The sequence below is a fragment of the Varanus komodoensis genome, unplaced genomic scaffold, assembly GCF_004798865.1.
Source record: "Varanus komodoensis strain SLA01 unplaced genomic scaffold, ASM479886v1 scaffold43, whole genome shotgun sequence".
NCBI classification, from domain to species: domain Eukaryota; kingdom Metazoa; phylum Chordata; class Lepidosauria; order Squamata; family Varanidae; genus Varanus; species Varanus komodoensis.
This window is the reverse complement of record NW_025335985.1, coordinates 7724341-7741222: the sequence shown is the minus strand read 5'-3', so window position 1 is coordinate 7741222 and position 16882 is coordinate 7724341. Positions and strand designations below refer to the sequence as shown.

Sequence of the window (16882 nt, the reverse complement as noted above, 5' to 3'; positions counted from 1 at the left end):
GGGGGCGGCCGCGGCCGGGGGCGCGCCGGCGGCGTGGGCGCGGGGTGGGCACGGCCGCCGCGCATGATTCACCGCGCGCCGCGTAGTCATGGCATTTCTCCGCGCTGACTCCGCCGGCGGCCGCAGCCCCGCTCGCCGCCCGCGGAGCAGAGCGCATTCCTGCCCGCCTGCGTGTGCGCCTCCCGTGCCCGCGGCCGCCTGCCCCGACCGGGCCTTGCGCGCGCGGCGACTCCTCCGCGGACATGCCAGCCGTCCTGCTCTTCTGGGGCCGCGCCGAGAGGTAGGAGCCGCTCCGCCGCCGGCGCGCCGGGAGAAACTTGCGCGGCAGCGCGCCCGCGCCGGGTCGGGGCTGGCCGAGCCCAGCTGCGCCCTGGCTGGCTCCGGCTCCGGCGCCGGCGCTACCGTCCCGCGCGAACGTGCGTGGCGGCGCCGCGCGTGGCCCATTGGCCGGGGTGGCGGGAGAGGGGCCGGGGCCCCTCGGCCCGCCCGGGCTTCTCCAGAACCTCCGGCCGTGCGAGCCGCATTGTGCCGCGGGCGCCGTCGCCCTGGCCTCGCGCGAGCCCGGTCAGGTGGCGGGCGGCCCACGTGGCGCTGCGGGCAGAGCCGCCGGCTGCCGGGAACGGGTCTCTGGCGCTGCTCGTGGCTTGGCGGCGGGCGCTCCGCCGGGCCATCCCGGGCTGCGCGCCCGACCGCGCGCGAGCGAGGCCTGAGCCGGTGGCCTCCTTGCCCTTCTCTGGGGCCGCCGCACGGGAATGAAGTTGCCGGACTACGAAGCCCGGTGCGTGGAAGGACGGGCGCGTCGGTGCCCGCCACCGCTTCTGACGCGGGCGGGAGCCGCTTCCCCCGGCAGCCCGCTCTGACGCGCGCGGGATCCTCTCCTTTCCAGCGGCCGCTGCCGGGCTGCCGGCAAGTTGCGTGTTGGAGGAGGTGGAAGGCCGCCCTCCCGGGAATGCCTCGCCGCCTGGCTCCCCTCCCCGCCACCACGTCCCTCTTTCGCCATCGAAAGGAGCGACTTGGCAAAGTTGGGGTGGGCTTCTGTGTACCCCGCACTCCTTCCCTGTTCCTCCCTCCCTTCACCGGTTCACCTGTGTGAGGTGGGCACCTGCCACTCCTCCTCCTCCCCGTGCAAAGCCCCCCAGGCTTTGCCCGGGCTGCGTTTCTAGGAGGGTGGGGGCAGCAGCCCGAGCAGCGGGGCCCCTGGGCACGGAGGCAAGGAGGACGCCAGTGCGGCACTTCCGCCTGAGCGCGCAGCAAGAAGCCAATTAGAGCGGTTCTCGCTGCCGAGGGATTTCATTGAGCGCGTGGCGTGGCGTGGCGTGCGGTGGGGAGGGGGCTGCGGGAAGCGCACGGAGGGAGGGGGCTGGCTCGCTCGCCCGCCCGCCGTCGCGCTGCCTAGGAGCCGTTCGCCTGAGCAGCAGCCGGCTCTGGGGCAGCCGGGGTTTGCTCTTGGTCTGGGCTGCTCCTCCGGCCGGGCTGGCTGCTCTGGGCTTCCCTGGGCTTCGATCTGGTGCTGCCGCCGTCTTCTCCTGGGAGGGCTCGGCAACCCTCGTTGCCACAGCCGGGAGGTCCGCCCTGCAAGCATGTTCAGGATCAAGCTAGAGCCCCTGAAAATGAGTGCCTGGGCCATGAATATATTTGTGAAGTTCCGGTAAGTGCCCGCTTCCCTTCCCTTTCTCTGTCGTCGGCGCGCTCGTTCCCCATGCCTGAGCGGGGGTCTCCCGGCATCCATCTTTGTTCCCTGTCCACGTCTTGCATCCACTGTGGGGCGATGGATTAGCGGGCCGCTGTAGACCGGAAGGGCCACCGTGCCCCACTGCCACCTCTGCTGTGGGTATGGCCAGGTTGAACTTCTTCCGGCTGACCCAGCCCTGGCGCTGCCTGCGGCTTGGGAGGCAGCTGTGCGGGAGAGAGGGCTGGCCGTTCAGGGGGCTTCCCGATGCTCCGCCAGAGACCCCTTCCCAGAGGGGGAGGGTTGCAGGGGGGGTGGCAAGCGCCGCTTCTGCTTCGTGGCCCTTCAAAGGCTTTGCCGGAGACCTCCTGCGAGCGCCTGCTTTGTGTAGAATCATCTGCGGGAGGAGGGGCTGGTGCCGCTCAGGCACCGTGTGTATGTGTGTGTGGGGGGGGGGGGGATTTGGAACATGAAGGGGTGGGTGGCACTCCAGCCCCCTCCCTCTTTCGGAGCCTGTTCCAGGGGCACGGCAGAGCCTGCGGGGCTCCCGTGAAGGAGCGCAGCTGGTCCCGGCCGTGTGGGAGAGCCTCTCCCAGGACGCAGTCGTGTTTTACCAGAACCTGTGTGGGGTGCTGCTCCACGAGGATGCGAACCTGCCGGGTGACCTGCACGGCTTGGCAGTGTTCCCCGCAGCCTGACGTCAGGCAGCCCCCGCTCCGCTCGCTCGCTCGCTCGCTCGGAAGAGCTCCCTGCCCCTCCGCTGCCGGAGGTGTCGGCAGCCTGTTCCGTTCGTGCCGTTCTGTTCCAGTGCGGAACGGAGGAATCCGCGGGGACGTGCACTCGGGGCCAGCACGCTCCCGGGCCGGGCTTCACCCCCCGCCCACTTCTACTCCCTGCCCCCCGGCCGCCCCCCCGGCCCCCGTGCGCGGGAAAGCGGAGCCCCGCGACCTGGCAGGCGTGCCTCCGGAGGATGCCACGGATGCTGGGTGCGGTGGCGGGAGCTCACCCGCTGCTCGGCTGGTGTCCCAAATGCGCCTCCACTCCCAGGGAGCGCTGGGGCCAGCTCGGTCCCCCCGCACCCTGTGGGGGCCCTCCGGAGGGAAGGCAGCTGCCGGGCCCTTCTCAGTGGCTTCTTTGTGGTGCTGAGCACGTTCTGCCCTCCTGTGCTGGCGGGGGCTGCCTTTTCCCTGGGAGCAGCCGGCGTCCAAAGGGCCGCTCGGCTGTGCCCGCTCCCCCCGGCCCCTGTGGGCTCGGCACCCCAAGCGCTAGCCGCACGCTCCCTGCGCTCAGTGCGTGGGGCTGGGGCGCCCGGCGGGGCCCTCCCCCGAGGCTTATTTCCAGCTCCTGATCTCACTGATTAACGCGGGGAGGTGCTGCTCCTGTGGCAGCGATACGTGCTCCCGCTTGTCGCCCCCCCCCCCGTTCCAAGGCGTGTGCAGACGCCCCCGCAGGAGCGGACTGCGTGAGGTTCTCAGCCGGGGGTGTGCTGGGTTCCGTGTTCCGCGGCTGGGTGTCGGGGGCGTATCTGCCTGCCAGGGTTTCCTGGGGATGCTCCTGGCCGAGGGGCAAGGCGGCCGTCCGACCAGTTGGCGTGGCCACGCAGGGCCCCTTCCCGGCAGCCGAGCAGCCCCGTCCTTCTGCCGCTGTTGAGCAAGGGCATCTCTGGCGCTGCCCCCCCCCCCCCGTTGCCGGAGCGGGGGCCCCGCGGGGACCCCGGGCTGACAGGGCCAGCAGCAGCTGGCGGCCCCAGATCGGGCCTGGTGGCTCTGGCGTCGCTCTGTGCAGCCGCTGGCCTCCCTGTGTGGGAGCGTCCCACAGGGCCGGTCCGAAGCGAGGTGCGGGCAGGACCCCTGGGCAGAAGGGGGCTGTTCACTGCCCCAGCCGCCCTTGCATCCTTGGGAGCCCACAGAAAGGGGCAGGGGCCCTGCCCCACTGGGTGGCTGGGGGGGGGAATTCGGTGAAGGTGTCCAGGCCTGGATGACAGCCATTATGCCACAGAAACGCCACTGCCCATCTGCCAGAGCCTCCGAAGAGAACGTGCACCTGGGGGGGAGCTGAGCAAGGAACTGGTTTGGGAGCTGCTCGGCCCAGGAGGGGAGCGCAGGAGGGCGTGTTGCGCTCGGGGTGGCGAAGTGCGGGAAGTGACCTGGGTTTGGTGGTGGGGCGGCATGGGGGTCAGCCGCGAAGCCTGGGGGCCCCTCAGCTGGGAGAGACGGAAGAAACGAAGAGGGGTCGGGTGGGAGCAGGCCGGGTGCCATGGGCCGCTTGTTGGCGTGCCGAGGGGCCTCCGCTCCCCGGCTGGGCGCACGCGGGTGCTGTGCCAGGCTGCTCCGGTGCCAGGCAACGAGGCGGGTGCCGGTGCCGGCCTCCGCGTGCGGCCGTGAGCCCTGCCTGGGCCTGGCTCGCGGCTCCTGTCGCTCCCGGCCGTTGGCCGTGCCGGCCGAGACTCATGGGAGGCGTGTGCCGGATGCCTGTGGGGTGCCGGCCCGGCCCGGCCCTGGAGAACGTGCCCAGCGCTGTGCGCGGCTGCCCGGCCCGTGCCTGGGCCCAGGGGCCGGTCCCCGCGTTGGTGGCCCCGTGCAGCCTCACTTGGGGAATCGCTCGCTCGCTCACTCGCTCGCATCCCGCTTCAGCCAGGCTAACGACTGCTTTAAAAATAACTCCCACCCGTAGTCGCAAGATGCCTCGTCTAACAGCTCCGTTCTGTGCCGTCTTTCCGCTGGTGCCGGTGCATCGTGGGAACGTGTCCCTGCGTGAACCCGCCCTAGCGTATTGTTTGAGAAGTTCTTTTAAGGCAATCCACGAAGCGCAGAAGGGGCAGGCGGGGGGGGAGCAGCCCAGCTCGGCCGCTTCACCTCCGTGTCGCTGCGCACTGCACGGCCGCGCGGGGCCCCTCTGGCCCCCCGCCTGGCGGCCGAAGGGCTGCTGTGGCGAGCCGCCGGGCACCTGTCCCGCGGGCCGTGCTGCCCTCCGTCTCGGCAGAGGAGCCGCCTTCCCGCTGGCCCGCCCGGGGCTGCCAGCTCGCCCTTCCCAAGGCTCCTTCCCCTGCCCTATTTGTGGAGAGGGGCCTGGCCTCCTTCTCTGGTTACGAGTCACGTGGGGCCCTCGGAATAACAACACCGCCCGCCCGCACCGTGCAGGCTGCCCCCGCGACTCCCGCCGAAGGAGGGTGAGCGGACCTTCCCCGGTCCTTCCTCCCCCCCGCCACGTGGGGGGCTGGGAGGCGGGGGCTGCGCAGCTGGGGAAGGGTCCCTGTGCCGTGGGCGGAACGCTCAGCGCTGGGGCTGGGTGCCCGGGCCAGAGCCGCGCCAGCCGGTGGCCCGGGTGCCGCCGCAACTGGAGGAGCGGGGCACGTCGGGGCACACTTCGGGGCACCCCCCGCTCCCGCCTTCGTGGGCAGACCCGTTCTGACCCGGCCTCGCTCTTTCTCCCCCTTCCAGGAATAAAGAGTCGGTGGCTGGGGCGGTCTCCACCATGGGGAAGGATTATTACAAGACCCTGGGGATCCAGTCGGGAGCCAACGAAGACGAGATCAAGAGGGCCTACCGGAAAATGGCCCTGAAGTACCACCCCGACAAGAACAAGGACCCCAGTGCTGAGGAGAAGTTCAAGGAAATCGCCGAGGCCTACGAAGTCCTGAGCGACCCCAAGAAGCGGGCCGTGTATGACCAGTATGGGGAGGAAGGTGAGGCGTCTGGAGCTTGGCTTCTGGGCACTCGCCAGCCTGCGGGGGGCTCGCGGCCCCCCTCGCCGAGGGGCAGCCCGGCAAAGCCCGCTGCAGGGCCCGAGGTGCTTCCCTTGGCTAACGGCCCCAGGAGGGCGGGGCCAAGGCCCCCCCTTGGTCGTGTGGGGAGGAGAGCTGGGGCCGGGCTGCTCCCCAGAGAGGCCGGTGGGGCCGCGGCTCGGCCTCTCCCGGGCGCAGGGCGTAAGGCATCCGCGGGCCGCTCGGGGCCAGCGAGGCTTTCCTGCGCCTTCTGCTTCCTTTTCAGTACATGCTGCTCGGCGTGCGTGGGGGTTGGCAGAGAGCGCTTTTCCCAATTTTAGTAATAGCTCCTTGTTTCATAACAATCTTGGGCTCTTTGGCAGCGAGCGCCGCGCGTTCTGCAGCCCTTCTCCGCTCCAGAGGAGGAAGGCAGCTGGGAATGGCAGCGGCCGGGCCGGGCCAGGCCAGGCCGGAGCTGCCGGGCAGGAGCGGGGGGGCCAGCCCAGCCCGGCAAGCAAGCGCGCCAGCCGGGCAGAGGCGGTCCAGCACATGCAGAGCCGTTGGCCAGAACTCGCTGGGCAGGTGGAACCGAGCCGCTTGCCTTTGCTTGCGTGCCTGTTGCCTCCAGGATGCGCGAGGCTTTGTAGCGTTTGGGGAGGGGGCAGCAGGGGAGAGGGGGCTTGTGTAGCTTGGGGGCCGGCGGTGGCATTCAGCCCAGATGCATGACTGTGGGGGGGCTCTTGGCCCGCTTCCGCTCCCCTCCAAAACTTGCCCTTTTGCAAGGCACACAAGCGGCACTCCTGCGCCTAAAGGCTGGGAACGCTTTTCTAGGGGAGGCACAGAAGCCCCGGGGGAGAGCAGGGGGGCTGCTCTTGGTGGGGAGAGGACTTGCCCGGGGGGGGGGGTCTCTCTGGCCTTCTGAAAATAAAAGCTCTCTGCCCGATGAGCTGCACTGCATGTGCTCCCATGCCCGGGCCATCTAATTTTGTCACAGTTGTGACTGACAAGACATAATGACGGCAATTTCAGCTAAAAGCTGCAATCTTGCTTCCCGGTTCCTGGAAAAACAGTTGTCCGTCCAGCCCACTTGAGTGCTATCCCTTTGGGGTTCATCCGGGAGAGCCGAAGCGCATCCTCGGATCAGATGAGCTGAGGGAGGAGATTGCTCTGGCTGGAGGGGGAGGAAAGGCCTCTGCCGGAGGGGGGGGGGGGGGGGGGGGTTGGCAGCTGTGCTGCTTGGGGGCAGGGTGAGGCAGAAGCCTGGTCTGGGGCGTGGATGCAGTTCGGGGAGTGGGGAGCTCCTGGTTGGCCCAGGGGTGGGGCGAAGGGCTGCCTTGCTCCCCAGCCGGTGGGGCTCAAGCCATCACAGAGGTCGCTCTTGGAGCTTTTGCTGTCAGGCCACCGCTATCTAACGAGGACCCGAAACTGCCGGCCTGGCTCCCGGCAGTCTCTGGAACAGCCTTCCACCTTCCGGCACACGTCTGGGCATCTGCTCCCTGATCAGCTGGCTGCTCCAGGCGTCCCCCAGTCCCGCCAACCCTTCCCCGCGGCCCCTGGCACCGTCCTGGGCGTGCCTGCTCCAGAGGAGCCCCGGGGGGCACCTGCCGCAGCACCAGCTTTGTGGGTGTGTGTCGCTGGGTGGGAAGCAGCCCTCACCTTCTCCAGCTTCTGCATTTGGGCTGAAACATAGGAACAGAGCGAGTCAGGAGGGGACTTCCGGGCCATCTAGTCTGACCCCCGGCTCCAGCCGGCTCCGCTCACGACATGCCCACCATGTGCACGCCTAGCCTATCCTTGAACACCCGCACCGATGGGGCCTCAACAACCTCCCTGAAGCAGGCAGCCAGGCAGCATTGGTGGGGGAGGAACCGGGGGGGCGGGGGGCGTCCGACTTTCCTTCTCAGCCAAGCCGGCTCGCTCCCTCGCACTGCCCGTCCCGTCCCGATGCGCATGCTCCGGGCGTCCGTTCTGGGCGCTCAGCTGAGGCTTCTGCCGTCCTGGTTCTGCTCTAGGGCTGAAGACCGGCAGCGGCTCCTCTGGCACCACGGGCACCGCGTTCCACTACACCTTCCACGGGGACCCCCACGCCACCTTCGCCTCCTTCTTCGGGGGCTCCAACCCGTTCGACATCTTCTTCAGCAGCGGCCGCTCGCGGGTGTTCAACGGCTTCGACCACGACGAAATGGACGTGGACGACGACGGCGACGACCCCTTCAGCGCCTTTGGCCGGTTCGGCTTCAACGGCCTCAGCGGCGTCCACCGGCGGCACCCGGAGCCCATCCACATGCGCCGGAGGGTGCAGGACCCGCCAGTGGTGCACGAGCTGAAGGTGTCGCTGGAGGAGATCTTCCACGGGGCCACCAAGCGGATGAAGATCACGCGCCGGCGGCTGAACCCCGACGGGAGAACTGTGCGGACGGAGGACAAGATCCTCAACATCGTCATCAAGCGTGGCTGGAAGGAGGGCACCAAGATCACCTTCCCCAAGGAGGGGGACGCCACGCCGGACAACATCCCCGCCGACATCGTCTTCATCCTGAAGGACAAGCCCCACGCCCACTTCCGGCGGGACGGCACAAACATCATCTATACGGCCATGATCAGTCTTAAGGAGGTGCGTCCGGGGCCGGGCCGGGATGCTGGGGGCTCCGGGTGCCGCCGTGGGGCTGCCCCTCCGGGGCTGCTGGCCCAGAGGGGTGGGAGTCACTGCCCCAGCGATCCGGAAGGGGAGGGTCTGCGCACAGACGCGGTTGGGACAGGCTGTGGGAAGAGGCAGGCGGAGGCTCTGCTGGGCTCCCAGCTGGTTGCTTGCTGCCCGGGTGCACCCTGCTCTTTCCGGGGTTGTGTAGTGCAGTGGGTAGAGCTTTGCCCCTCCACTGTAAGGGATCCTTCCTTGGCCAAGTGTTCCCAGGAGGAGGCCACCGCCTGCAGCCGGGGGGGCGGCATGCACTGGTAGGGACCCAAGCCAGTGGGCATGGGGGAGGCTGGCGGGACGGCTGCCCCGGGCACTCCGGCTCCACTGCAGGGGCAGAGGCGTCCGGGGGCAGAGTCTGGGGAGGCGCAGCTAGAGCCAAGGCCCCCCCGCCGGATGAGCGGGGGCTGAACGCCCTTGCTGGGGGTGGCTCTGTTCCCCTGAACTGGGAGGCAGGCTGGGGCTGCTCGATGTTAATGTTCTTCCACTCACAAGCCCCCCGGCACGGCCCCAGGAAGCCGAGGAGCGAGAAAAGAGCACAGGCCCTTTCCTCTGCAGGAAGCGAAGCGCCTAAGCCCGCGAAGGGCCCCCCCCCCCCGCCATCCCTTCTCAGGAGCTGTCTGAGCTCTGCAGGTGCCGCTGGCACTCGGCCAGGTCGCCCTTGCGGGGGAGGAGTGGCGGCACCGGGGGCCCCCCCTCGCTCGGCTTCCAGGCGATGCTCGTGGTTTGGCGTGATGCAGGGGAACGCGGTTAAAGGAGCTGCTTTGCGGTGCTGTCCGGCCGTGGGATCGGCCCGCGGCTCCTTAACGGGGGTGTGCGGCCAGGGAGGTGGCCTCATGGGCTCTTGGGAGGAGGAGTGTCCTCGCTTCCGTGGCCCAGAGAGGTCAGGGTCTGCCCTCGGGTCAGCTGCGTTGCCTGGACGAACTGAGATCCCACCCGTGGCACCTCCCGGGCCCTGGGCGAAGGGGACGAGCAGCGTGACTGCAGACCCGGCTGCTCCGTGGGAGCCGTCTGCTCAGGACGCGGTGCAGAACCTCTGCCAGGGCCCAGACAGGGCCTCTCGGGGTCCCCCTCGCCCCAACCGCTTCCCGCGTCTGTGCAGCTTTTACCGCACCCTGAAGGCTGAGATGCCCTTTCCTGAGCGCGGACAGGAAGAGCTGCAAGCTGACAGGCAGCCTTGGCCCCTGCCTGCCCTGGAGCCCTCCAAAGCGGGGGGACCTGGCTTGGCCGGGAGAGGCACGGCCAGGCGGCGGCCAGGCAGCGTTCCAGAGCTCGCTCCCTCGCTTCCCCTTCCCGCCCACCCGGCTGGAGAGCCACCGCAGCCTCGTGTTTCAGCGCCGCACCCCCGGTTGAAGTGGCGTGGGCATTGCGGTTGGGTTCCCGGCCAGCCTCCCGGGGCCTTGAGTGCCAGTCACCAGGCGCGTGGCCCCCGAAGCAATGGCCCTCCCATCCTGGCAGTGGGCCCCCCTTCCCTTTGGGGCCCCTGTGGGCCCTGCAGGGTCAGCTTCGGGGGCCCTGAAAGGGTGCTCGGCTGGCAGCTCCCAGCAGGGCCTTCGACGTGCCTTGGCCGCCACCCGTGGCCGGGGCCGTTGCCGGTGTGCCCGCCACTGCTGCAGCCAGTCTGGGGAGGCGGGTCTGGCGGGGGCCGTTCCTCTGCCCATGAGCATTGCCTCCAAGAGGAGCGATGGCCTCACGGAGCAGGAGTGGCGGCAGGCTCTGTGGTGCTGCGCTGGGGAGAAGCGGCATTTCCCGGCCCCTGGGCTGGCGCTCGCTCCTCCCAGGAGGCTTCCCGTGCCTCTGCCCTTGCGCTGGCGCTCGCCAGGGATTTCCTGCGCACTGGAGACTGTGCCGTGATTGGGGTCCCGGGGCCGAGAAGGGGCCTCCATGCCCCAGCCCAGCGCGGCCACGGACCGGCCTTGCCGCTCCCCGGTGCCGAGCTGATGGCTCACCCGCTGCCGGGCAAGCAGAGCTGGCACCCCCTCTCCTCCGTAGCTGGGACTACGGGGGCCGGGAGATTTGGGGTCGGGGGGTGCTGCTGGAAGTGCCTTCGCTGTGTGTGGATCCCAGCTGGGCCCCAATGCGGCTGCCCTTCTCCGAGCAGCCGCTGCCCTGCCTCTGGCCCTGCTCCCCTCTGCGTCCGCCTGTTGAGGGACCCCCGCCCCAGTGGGGGCCATGAGCACGGTGGGTGGGGGGGTCATGCGAGCACAGAAGAGGCTTGGCCGGCCTGCCGCGGGAGGCGACTCTCAAAGTGGCCCCCAGGCCGGGGCCTCCCCCTGCATGGCCTCCCCGGGCGCCCAGGGAGTGCCGGGCTGTGCCCAGGGGCATCTGTGCGGGGAGGTGCCCACCCGCCCGCCCTCCCCCTGGCCTTGGCCACCTGCCCCTGCTGCTCTGGGCTGCGGCCGTCTCCGGGGCTCGTGCTGGCCCTCCGCCGGCTCCTCCTGGCTCCTGGCGGTCCTTGCCAGCGGCTGCCAAGCGTGCCCCCCCCGCGGCTGCTTCGAGGCCAAGCTTTTCTGCGCATTCCTTCCAGGCTTCTGCCGTGCCCCCCCCACCCCCCGCACAAGCTCTCTCCAGGTTCTCATTTTTATTATTAGTGCTTATTGTTCAAAACAGCTTCTATAACAGTAAAATCAGGATGGTATTCATACAGTCACAAACACAGAGACACAAAATTAAACGAACACACATAAAAAGAAAAGCACGCATGCACAAAATACAGACATTCGTAAGTCAGTGGTCGGCTCCTTCCTTCCCCGGCTCTCACTACAGACACAGTTAGAAACACAGGAACAGAAGCAGAGCGAGTCGGAAGGGGTCTCCCGGGCCATCTAGTCTGACCCCCGGCTCCAGCCGGCTCCGCTCACGACATGCCCACCCTGTGCGTGGCCAGCCTCTCTGTTGTGTGGCTGGTGCTCCTTCCCAACGAAAGCAGTTACTCCGGCTGATACTACCAATGTCTTTATTCTAAACAGTATTACATGTGAAGTCAAAACAGGATAGAAAGTTGGTCTCATTCTGACTAAGTTCAGCCCACGCTCGGTGTATGAGCCCTCCGTGGCCCCCTCCATGGGCCGAGCGCTGGGACCCCTCTGGCGCCGCTCGGTCCATCTGGGTCCCAGCCGTCCCAGTCCGCGTGCGCGCGCACAAGCGTCCACAGGCCCTCTTCGCCCCTTATCGGCTTGGTTCGCACACCCCTTATCGGGAGACTGGGCATCCGCTTTCATGTCCGCGCCCAAATTGTCCTGGCCTTGTCTTCCTTTCCAGGGAAGACCTGCCTGGGCTAGTCGGGATGAACGGGCCACTAGGCTTGGCGGTTGCTTCCCGGCAGCCTCTCGCTCTGGCTTTGCGCATCGGGCCATGCTGGGCAGGCGCAAGCAGCCAGTCTGAGCGAGCCGGCTTGCCCCCTCCTGCGCCCCCCGACAGCCTGCGGGGGACACGCCAGCCAGCATTCCCATCCCGCGAGCGGGGCCAGTGTGGCATGAGCTGGCCGGGGGCTCTTGGGAGTGGCAGGGGGGGCCCAGGCCAGGAAGGGGCCGGGGGGGCGGGCGGGTGTCGCCGCCAGCGCGCTTGGGCGTCTCCGCCGAGTCTCTCCGCTGCACCCCTCCGCGGACCCGGAGACAGAACGTCCGGCCCTTGCACCTGTGCAGAAACCTCTGGGAGGCCCGGGTGCCCTGGCATAAGAGCCTGAGAACAGCCCTGCCCGGCCACTCCCCGGCCCCTCCAGCCCAGCCCTGCGCACCCTCCGTGGCCCACCAGCCGCCCACGACGTGCCTGCCAGCTCCCAGCAGCCGGAGCACGCAGGCATGTGCGAAGGCGGCCCACGGCCCCCCTGACTGCTGCCATGGGGAGCCCCCCCCATGACCCTGCCCAGTCCCCTTGCAGTGCCACCAGACTGGTGGCCAGCACCACTTCCCGCGGCACCAGGCCCCGCAGCTGAATTGCGCATGGCATGCGGAGGTGCTCCTTTTGGTCTGCGCCGGATCCCCCACCCCGCTGCTTCCTGGGATGACCCCTTTGGGCTCGAGTGCTGCAGAAAAATGCCCCCCTCTCCGCTTTTCCCCCAACGTGCATTATTTGAAGCCCCTCCATCCTGTCTCTCCTTTGGTGCCCCTTACAGCCCCTTGTGGTTTGAACCACCCTAAATAGTTCCGTGTTGTCAGCCTCACTGCTTACTCCTAATTCCAGATCATGTAAGAATAGGTTGAAAAGCGCTGGCCCAATCCCAGTGCAGAGCCCGTGGGACTCTGCTGGGGACGTTGGGAGAGGTTGCCCCTTATTCCCACCCTCTGCCTCCTGTTCTTTAACCAGTTAGTGATCCGTAACAGGACCCCCCCCCCCCCCCCCCCCCCCTTTTCCCTGGCTGCTTAGTTTGCTCAGGAGCCTTTTGGGAGTCCGAGTACACGGCCTGCTGGATTGCCCGGCCCGCCTGCTCACAGATGCGCTCAGTGAGTTCCAGTCAGTCAGTCAGCCGAGACTTCCCCTCGTGGAAGCCACGCCGGTCTTTTCCCACAGGGCTTGTCCCTCCGTCCCCGTGCGGATTCTTTCTTGAATGAGGCGTTCGAGCAGTTTTCTCAGAGCAGATGCTAGGCCACGTGGTCGGCCTTAATCCTCAGACGCCCCTCCGGACAGCGGGAGGCCAGGGCCTGCTCTCTGCCCCGCATCCCCCACCGTCCACTTAAGTCCACTTCTGCCCAGTGGCCCAGCCGCTTCCTTTCTCCTGATGTCCTCAAGAATCCCTTGTCTGCCTCGAGGTCACAAGCAAAATGCTCCGCGGGGCCCTCCCTGCCTTGGCCGCGAGCAGGCCAGCCAGCGCACGCGGGCCCAGGGCCAGGGCCCCACGGCCGGTGGCACAGCGGCCTTGCAGGGCGGGCCTGGGGAGCCCTCGGGTGGGACAGAGCCGAGCGGCTGCGGATCGCTGGCCTTCCTCGAGTGCAGAAGGCGCTGTGGGCTCAGAGCGGGGTCCCCCTGGCCAGCGCTCTCCTCGCCCAGCGGCCGACTCGTGGTGGTGCTGACCTTTGATTTCGCCAGCGGCCTGCAGGAAGCCCGTGAGCAGGGCAGCAGCGCATGGCACTCTCCCACCCATGTTCCCCGGCAGGCTGCCCCCTCCCGGTTCTGGATCATTTTGGAGCGAGTCGAAGTGCGGGGCCACGTGGAGGCGAATCGCGGCCTGGAACGACGCCAGGGGGAAGAAGCCCCCCCAGCCGGCGGCCTTTCCCGGCTGCGCCTCCCAAAGCGGCGGAGGGGGCCCTCCTCCCCTCCCCCACACGGCCAGGGCTGCGCTGGCAACTCGTTCTGTGCCATGGACGGAAATAGCCCGGTCCACCCAGCGCTGAGCTGCTGCTGTTGCCAATCCAGGCCCGGGCGAAGCTGCCCGGAGAAGTGCTCCAAGCCGCGCGCTTCCCGGCCGCTCCACTCGCACGCGCCAAGGCCGGGCCGCTGACGCGCACGACAGCTGAGCAGGGTGCGAAGCCACGGGGGGACGTGTCCTGCACACTCGGTGACCTCACTGGAGATTAGGTTATCAAGCCAGTCTAAATTTATCTCTATAAATTTATCCTGTGCTTGGATGGGGCTGCGGGTCCCCGCGGAGTCCGTGCGTCGGAAGCCGCCCGTTTGTTTTGTTTGAAGCATGCATGTCCGCCCCTGCGTTATCTGATCGGGGAGCACCATATGCGGAGCGTGTCCTCGCCACCTCCTGAGCCGGCCTCTGTCCTGCCTTCCCCGAGGGGCCCCGGGCACAGGCGGTCTCTGCCGCGGGGCGGGCCCCCCGGAGGAAGCTGGCACGGGGCCGGCCGGCCGGCTGCAGCTGCAGGGGCCGGCCGGCAACGCCCTCTCCCGTTCTCTTCCGCAGGCCTTGTGCGGCTGCACCGTCAACATTCCCACGGTCGACGGGCGCGTCATCCCCCTGCCCTGCAGCGACATCATCAAGCCCGGCACTGTGAAGAGACTGCGTGGCGAGGGGCTGCCCTTCCCCAAGGTGCCCACCCAGCGCGGAGACTTGATCGTGGAGTTCAAAATCCGCTTCCCGGACAGGATAGCCCCGCAGACGCGGCAGATCCTCAAGCAGCACCTGCCCTGCTCCTAGAGGCCCGGTGGGGGGGCGCGGGGGCCTCCCGCCCGCCGGCTGGCCCCAGGCAGCAATACTTCTTCACGTGTGTGCGGTGGTGCTCTTGGCCTGCACGGTGTGCACGGGCTTAGCCGGGCCTGCGCTGCAAACCACGTCCCGCACCTGCGAGAGACGCTCCGGCCCGGGGCGTGCGCCCCTCCACCTCTTTCCCTGGCCACATGGCTCGCTGCAGATGGCCCCCTTCGGGTCCAGCACCCCCGCTTGTGTGTGAGCCTCCAGCCCCCGTGTGCTTGAGGGCTCCGCTGCGGAGCCTGGCTGGCAAACAGCTGGTCACGAGATGCCAAGGAGGCCACGGGAGGCTGCCCCGGAAAGCCTCCCGCTGGCCAGACTCTTCCGGTTGCTCTAGGCATCCGGCCCTTTCCGGACTCCAGCCTGGCCCGCCCCAGTTCCCGGGGCCCATCCTGGCCTGCCTCTGCAGTCACCGAAGAGGGCTGCTCTTGTCCCCGCGCCTCCCCTCTGGCCCCGCGGGTGCTGACTTCTGGGCTCGTGCCGGCCGGGCCGGGCCGGGCCAGGCCAGTGGCTCTCCCGGAGGATGGGTCTGGGTGCTGGTGAGCGAGCCTTCGGTGTCCCGTGTGGCAGCGGGCGGCGCAAGGGCTGGCTGCGGTCGCGGCACTTTGGAAGGTCCTCGTGTCGCCCGTGTAGCAGCCTCGCGGGGGCCGGTCGCCTCCTTTCCCATGGGGCGCAGCCGAGTGGTGTCTCTGCAGTGTGTGAGCACAAGTTGGGGCCAGGGCTGGGGGGAGCTTCCCGGGGCCGTGTGCGTGCGCATGTGTGTGTTTGTCCAGAGAGGGTGGAAGGGGCCGGGCCGGGCCGGGGTGGGGGTCACAGGATCTGCTTGGGTGGTGCTGTGTGTAAGGGCTGCATTGGTTAAAAGGAAACCCTTTCAGAGAGCAATTTTGGAAGAAACGTTTCTCATCCTTGCTGGCTGACTTCTGCTCCTCCTGCAGGGACAACTCTGGGAAGTGAGGGGTGGCCAGACCGGGCTGTGGGAGGTTCCAGAGCTGCTTTGCGATAGCATCCCCCCCCCCCCATAATCTGGTGCCAAAACCTCCCTCCGTGGAAATCCTGACTACTCCTTTTCGCTTGGGTTAAAATATTTGCTCTGCCTCCACATGCAAGGGCTGCCTTGGGCTTCCGCGAGGCCGGTTCCTGGCAGCCGCCTTCCTGCATCCGGCCTTGTCCCGGTCAGGGTGCCAACTGTAAGCTGTCTTGACTTTACCCACGGGGGGACGGACGGCGTGTCCAGACGCACAGAGCACAGCCGCTTCCTGTATAGCTGTACAGAACCTAACACGTCGGTCCTTTTAATGTGCAATTTTTGGCAGAAGATTAAAACTGTTAAGCAGTGTTGAACGCATCAACCAGTTTGAATGGTTACGACGATGCCTTTCGCCCCACCGTGTGTGTGTTTTTTCAATACAAAAAAACGGAAGCTGATGACGCTGGGTGAGCGTGTGCGGTGCAGTGGGCAGCGCCTTCGGGGGCTTTCTCCGTTTCAGGGAGACCCTGAGTGGTTTTATAGCGGTTTTTTTGTAGTTCTTTTGTAATGTCCTGTATTAATATTTAAAAATAAAGTATTTTAAAAAGAGTTGCTGTGCGTGATCCAGCCCTTCTGAGTGGCTCTCTGACTGGGCCTTTTGGCACCCTGGGACAGAGGCTCCGGCAGGCCGGCAGTCCCTTCGTGCCGTCGACGGGGCGCACCCCGGGCATGCGCAGGGGATCCCACAAACCACAGCCTCCCTGGCATCCACCTGGGCCCGTTCCCATGACCGGGTCTGCCAGGAAGCGTCCTCCCCCGGGCATCCGGCCCACCCCTGCCTGCCCTCGGACACGGGAGCCTGGGAGCGTGCGCACGTGTGCTGGCGTGGGGTGGCGTGCAGGTGGCCGCCTGCCTCCTGGCCAGAGGCGCTCTGGGCGCCTGGCGAGAGCAGATGTGCCCGGGCACGGAGCAGCCCTGCTGCCCGCCTGCAGGCGGCCTCTGCGCCGAGCGGGCAGGAGCAAGGCTGGCACACTGCTGCCCCCAGCGAAGCGCTTGCCCTGCCCTGCGCGCCCCCAAGAGCATGCCTGGCTTGGGGTTCCCCCCCAGTGGGCTCTGCGGAGCAGGGGGTGGCCCCGTATCTTTGCTGCCTCGGGGATTGTGTGGGGTGGGGGGGCGCACTGGAACGTCTGGGGCCTGCGAAGGAGGGGCCCAGCTGCTGGCCCGGGTGAAGGGAGGGTCCGTGGCCGGGTCCCTAATGCAGGGCTTGAGCCTGGTCGGTCGTCCGCCTGGGATGCTGCGGAGTCCCTGTGCGGGCGGAAATGCCTTCCGTGGCTTTCCTAGGGGGAGCCGGGCCAAAGGGGGCCGCCACTGTTGACGTGCACCCAACCTGGGGCAGCTGGGCACGGTCTGAGCTCCCGGCTCACTGGCTTCGCCGGCTTGAGCATTGGCGCTGGCCAGTGCCTTTGTGTGGCGGCCTGTGTGGCATCCCTTGTACCCCGGCTTTCGCCCAGGTTCATGTGCGGGGCCACTGGCCCGTCTCGGGAGCCCCTGCGCGTCACGTTCCTGGGGCCTTCAGACAAGCACCTCCGCTTGATGTGGGCAGGAGCCGGTTCCCGAAGCAGGGAGCATTCCTCTGCTTGAACAAGAGCTGCCGGGGTGGCCAAGCGACACTCATCCTAGCCCTGCCCCCTGGGAAAAGCAGGAAGAGTTGCCGGGGC

General features: G+C 67.9%; 1 protein-coding gene across 4 annotated transcripts in view; it reads left to right on the top strand.

The window, feature by feature from the left end:
• The window catches only part of DNAJB5 (DnaJ heat shock protein family (Hsp40) member B5), a 16799-nt gene extending 1026 nt beyond the window's left edge, over positions 1–15773 (top strand). Inside the window, exons 1-4 of one of the 4 annotated variants that reach the window (XM_044443944.1) lie at positions 131–280; positions 5110–5354; positions 7385–7986; positions 13913–15773. In XM_044443944.1, the coding sequence (XP_044299879.1) occupies positions 243–280; positions 5110–5354; positions 7385–7986; positions 13913–14146 (1119 nt within the window). In that variant the 5' untranslated portion in view covers positions 131–242 and the 3' untranslated portion in view covers positions 14147–15773. Of the gene's footprint in view, positions 1–130; positions 281–1307; positions 1649–4758; positions 4839–5109; positions 5355–7384; positions 7987–13912 lie in introns of those variants that run through there. The other 3 variants (XM_044443943.1, XM_044443946.1, XM_044443947.1) reach the window with 3 other exon arrangements.
• The last annotated feature ends 1109 nt before the right edge of the window (positions 15774–16882 follow it).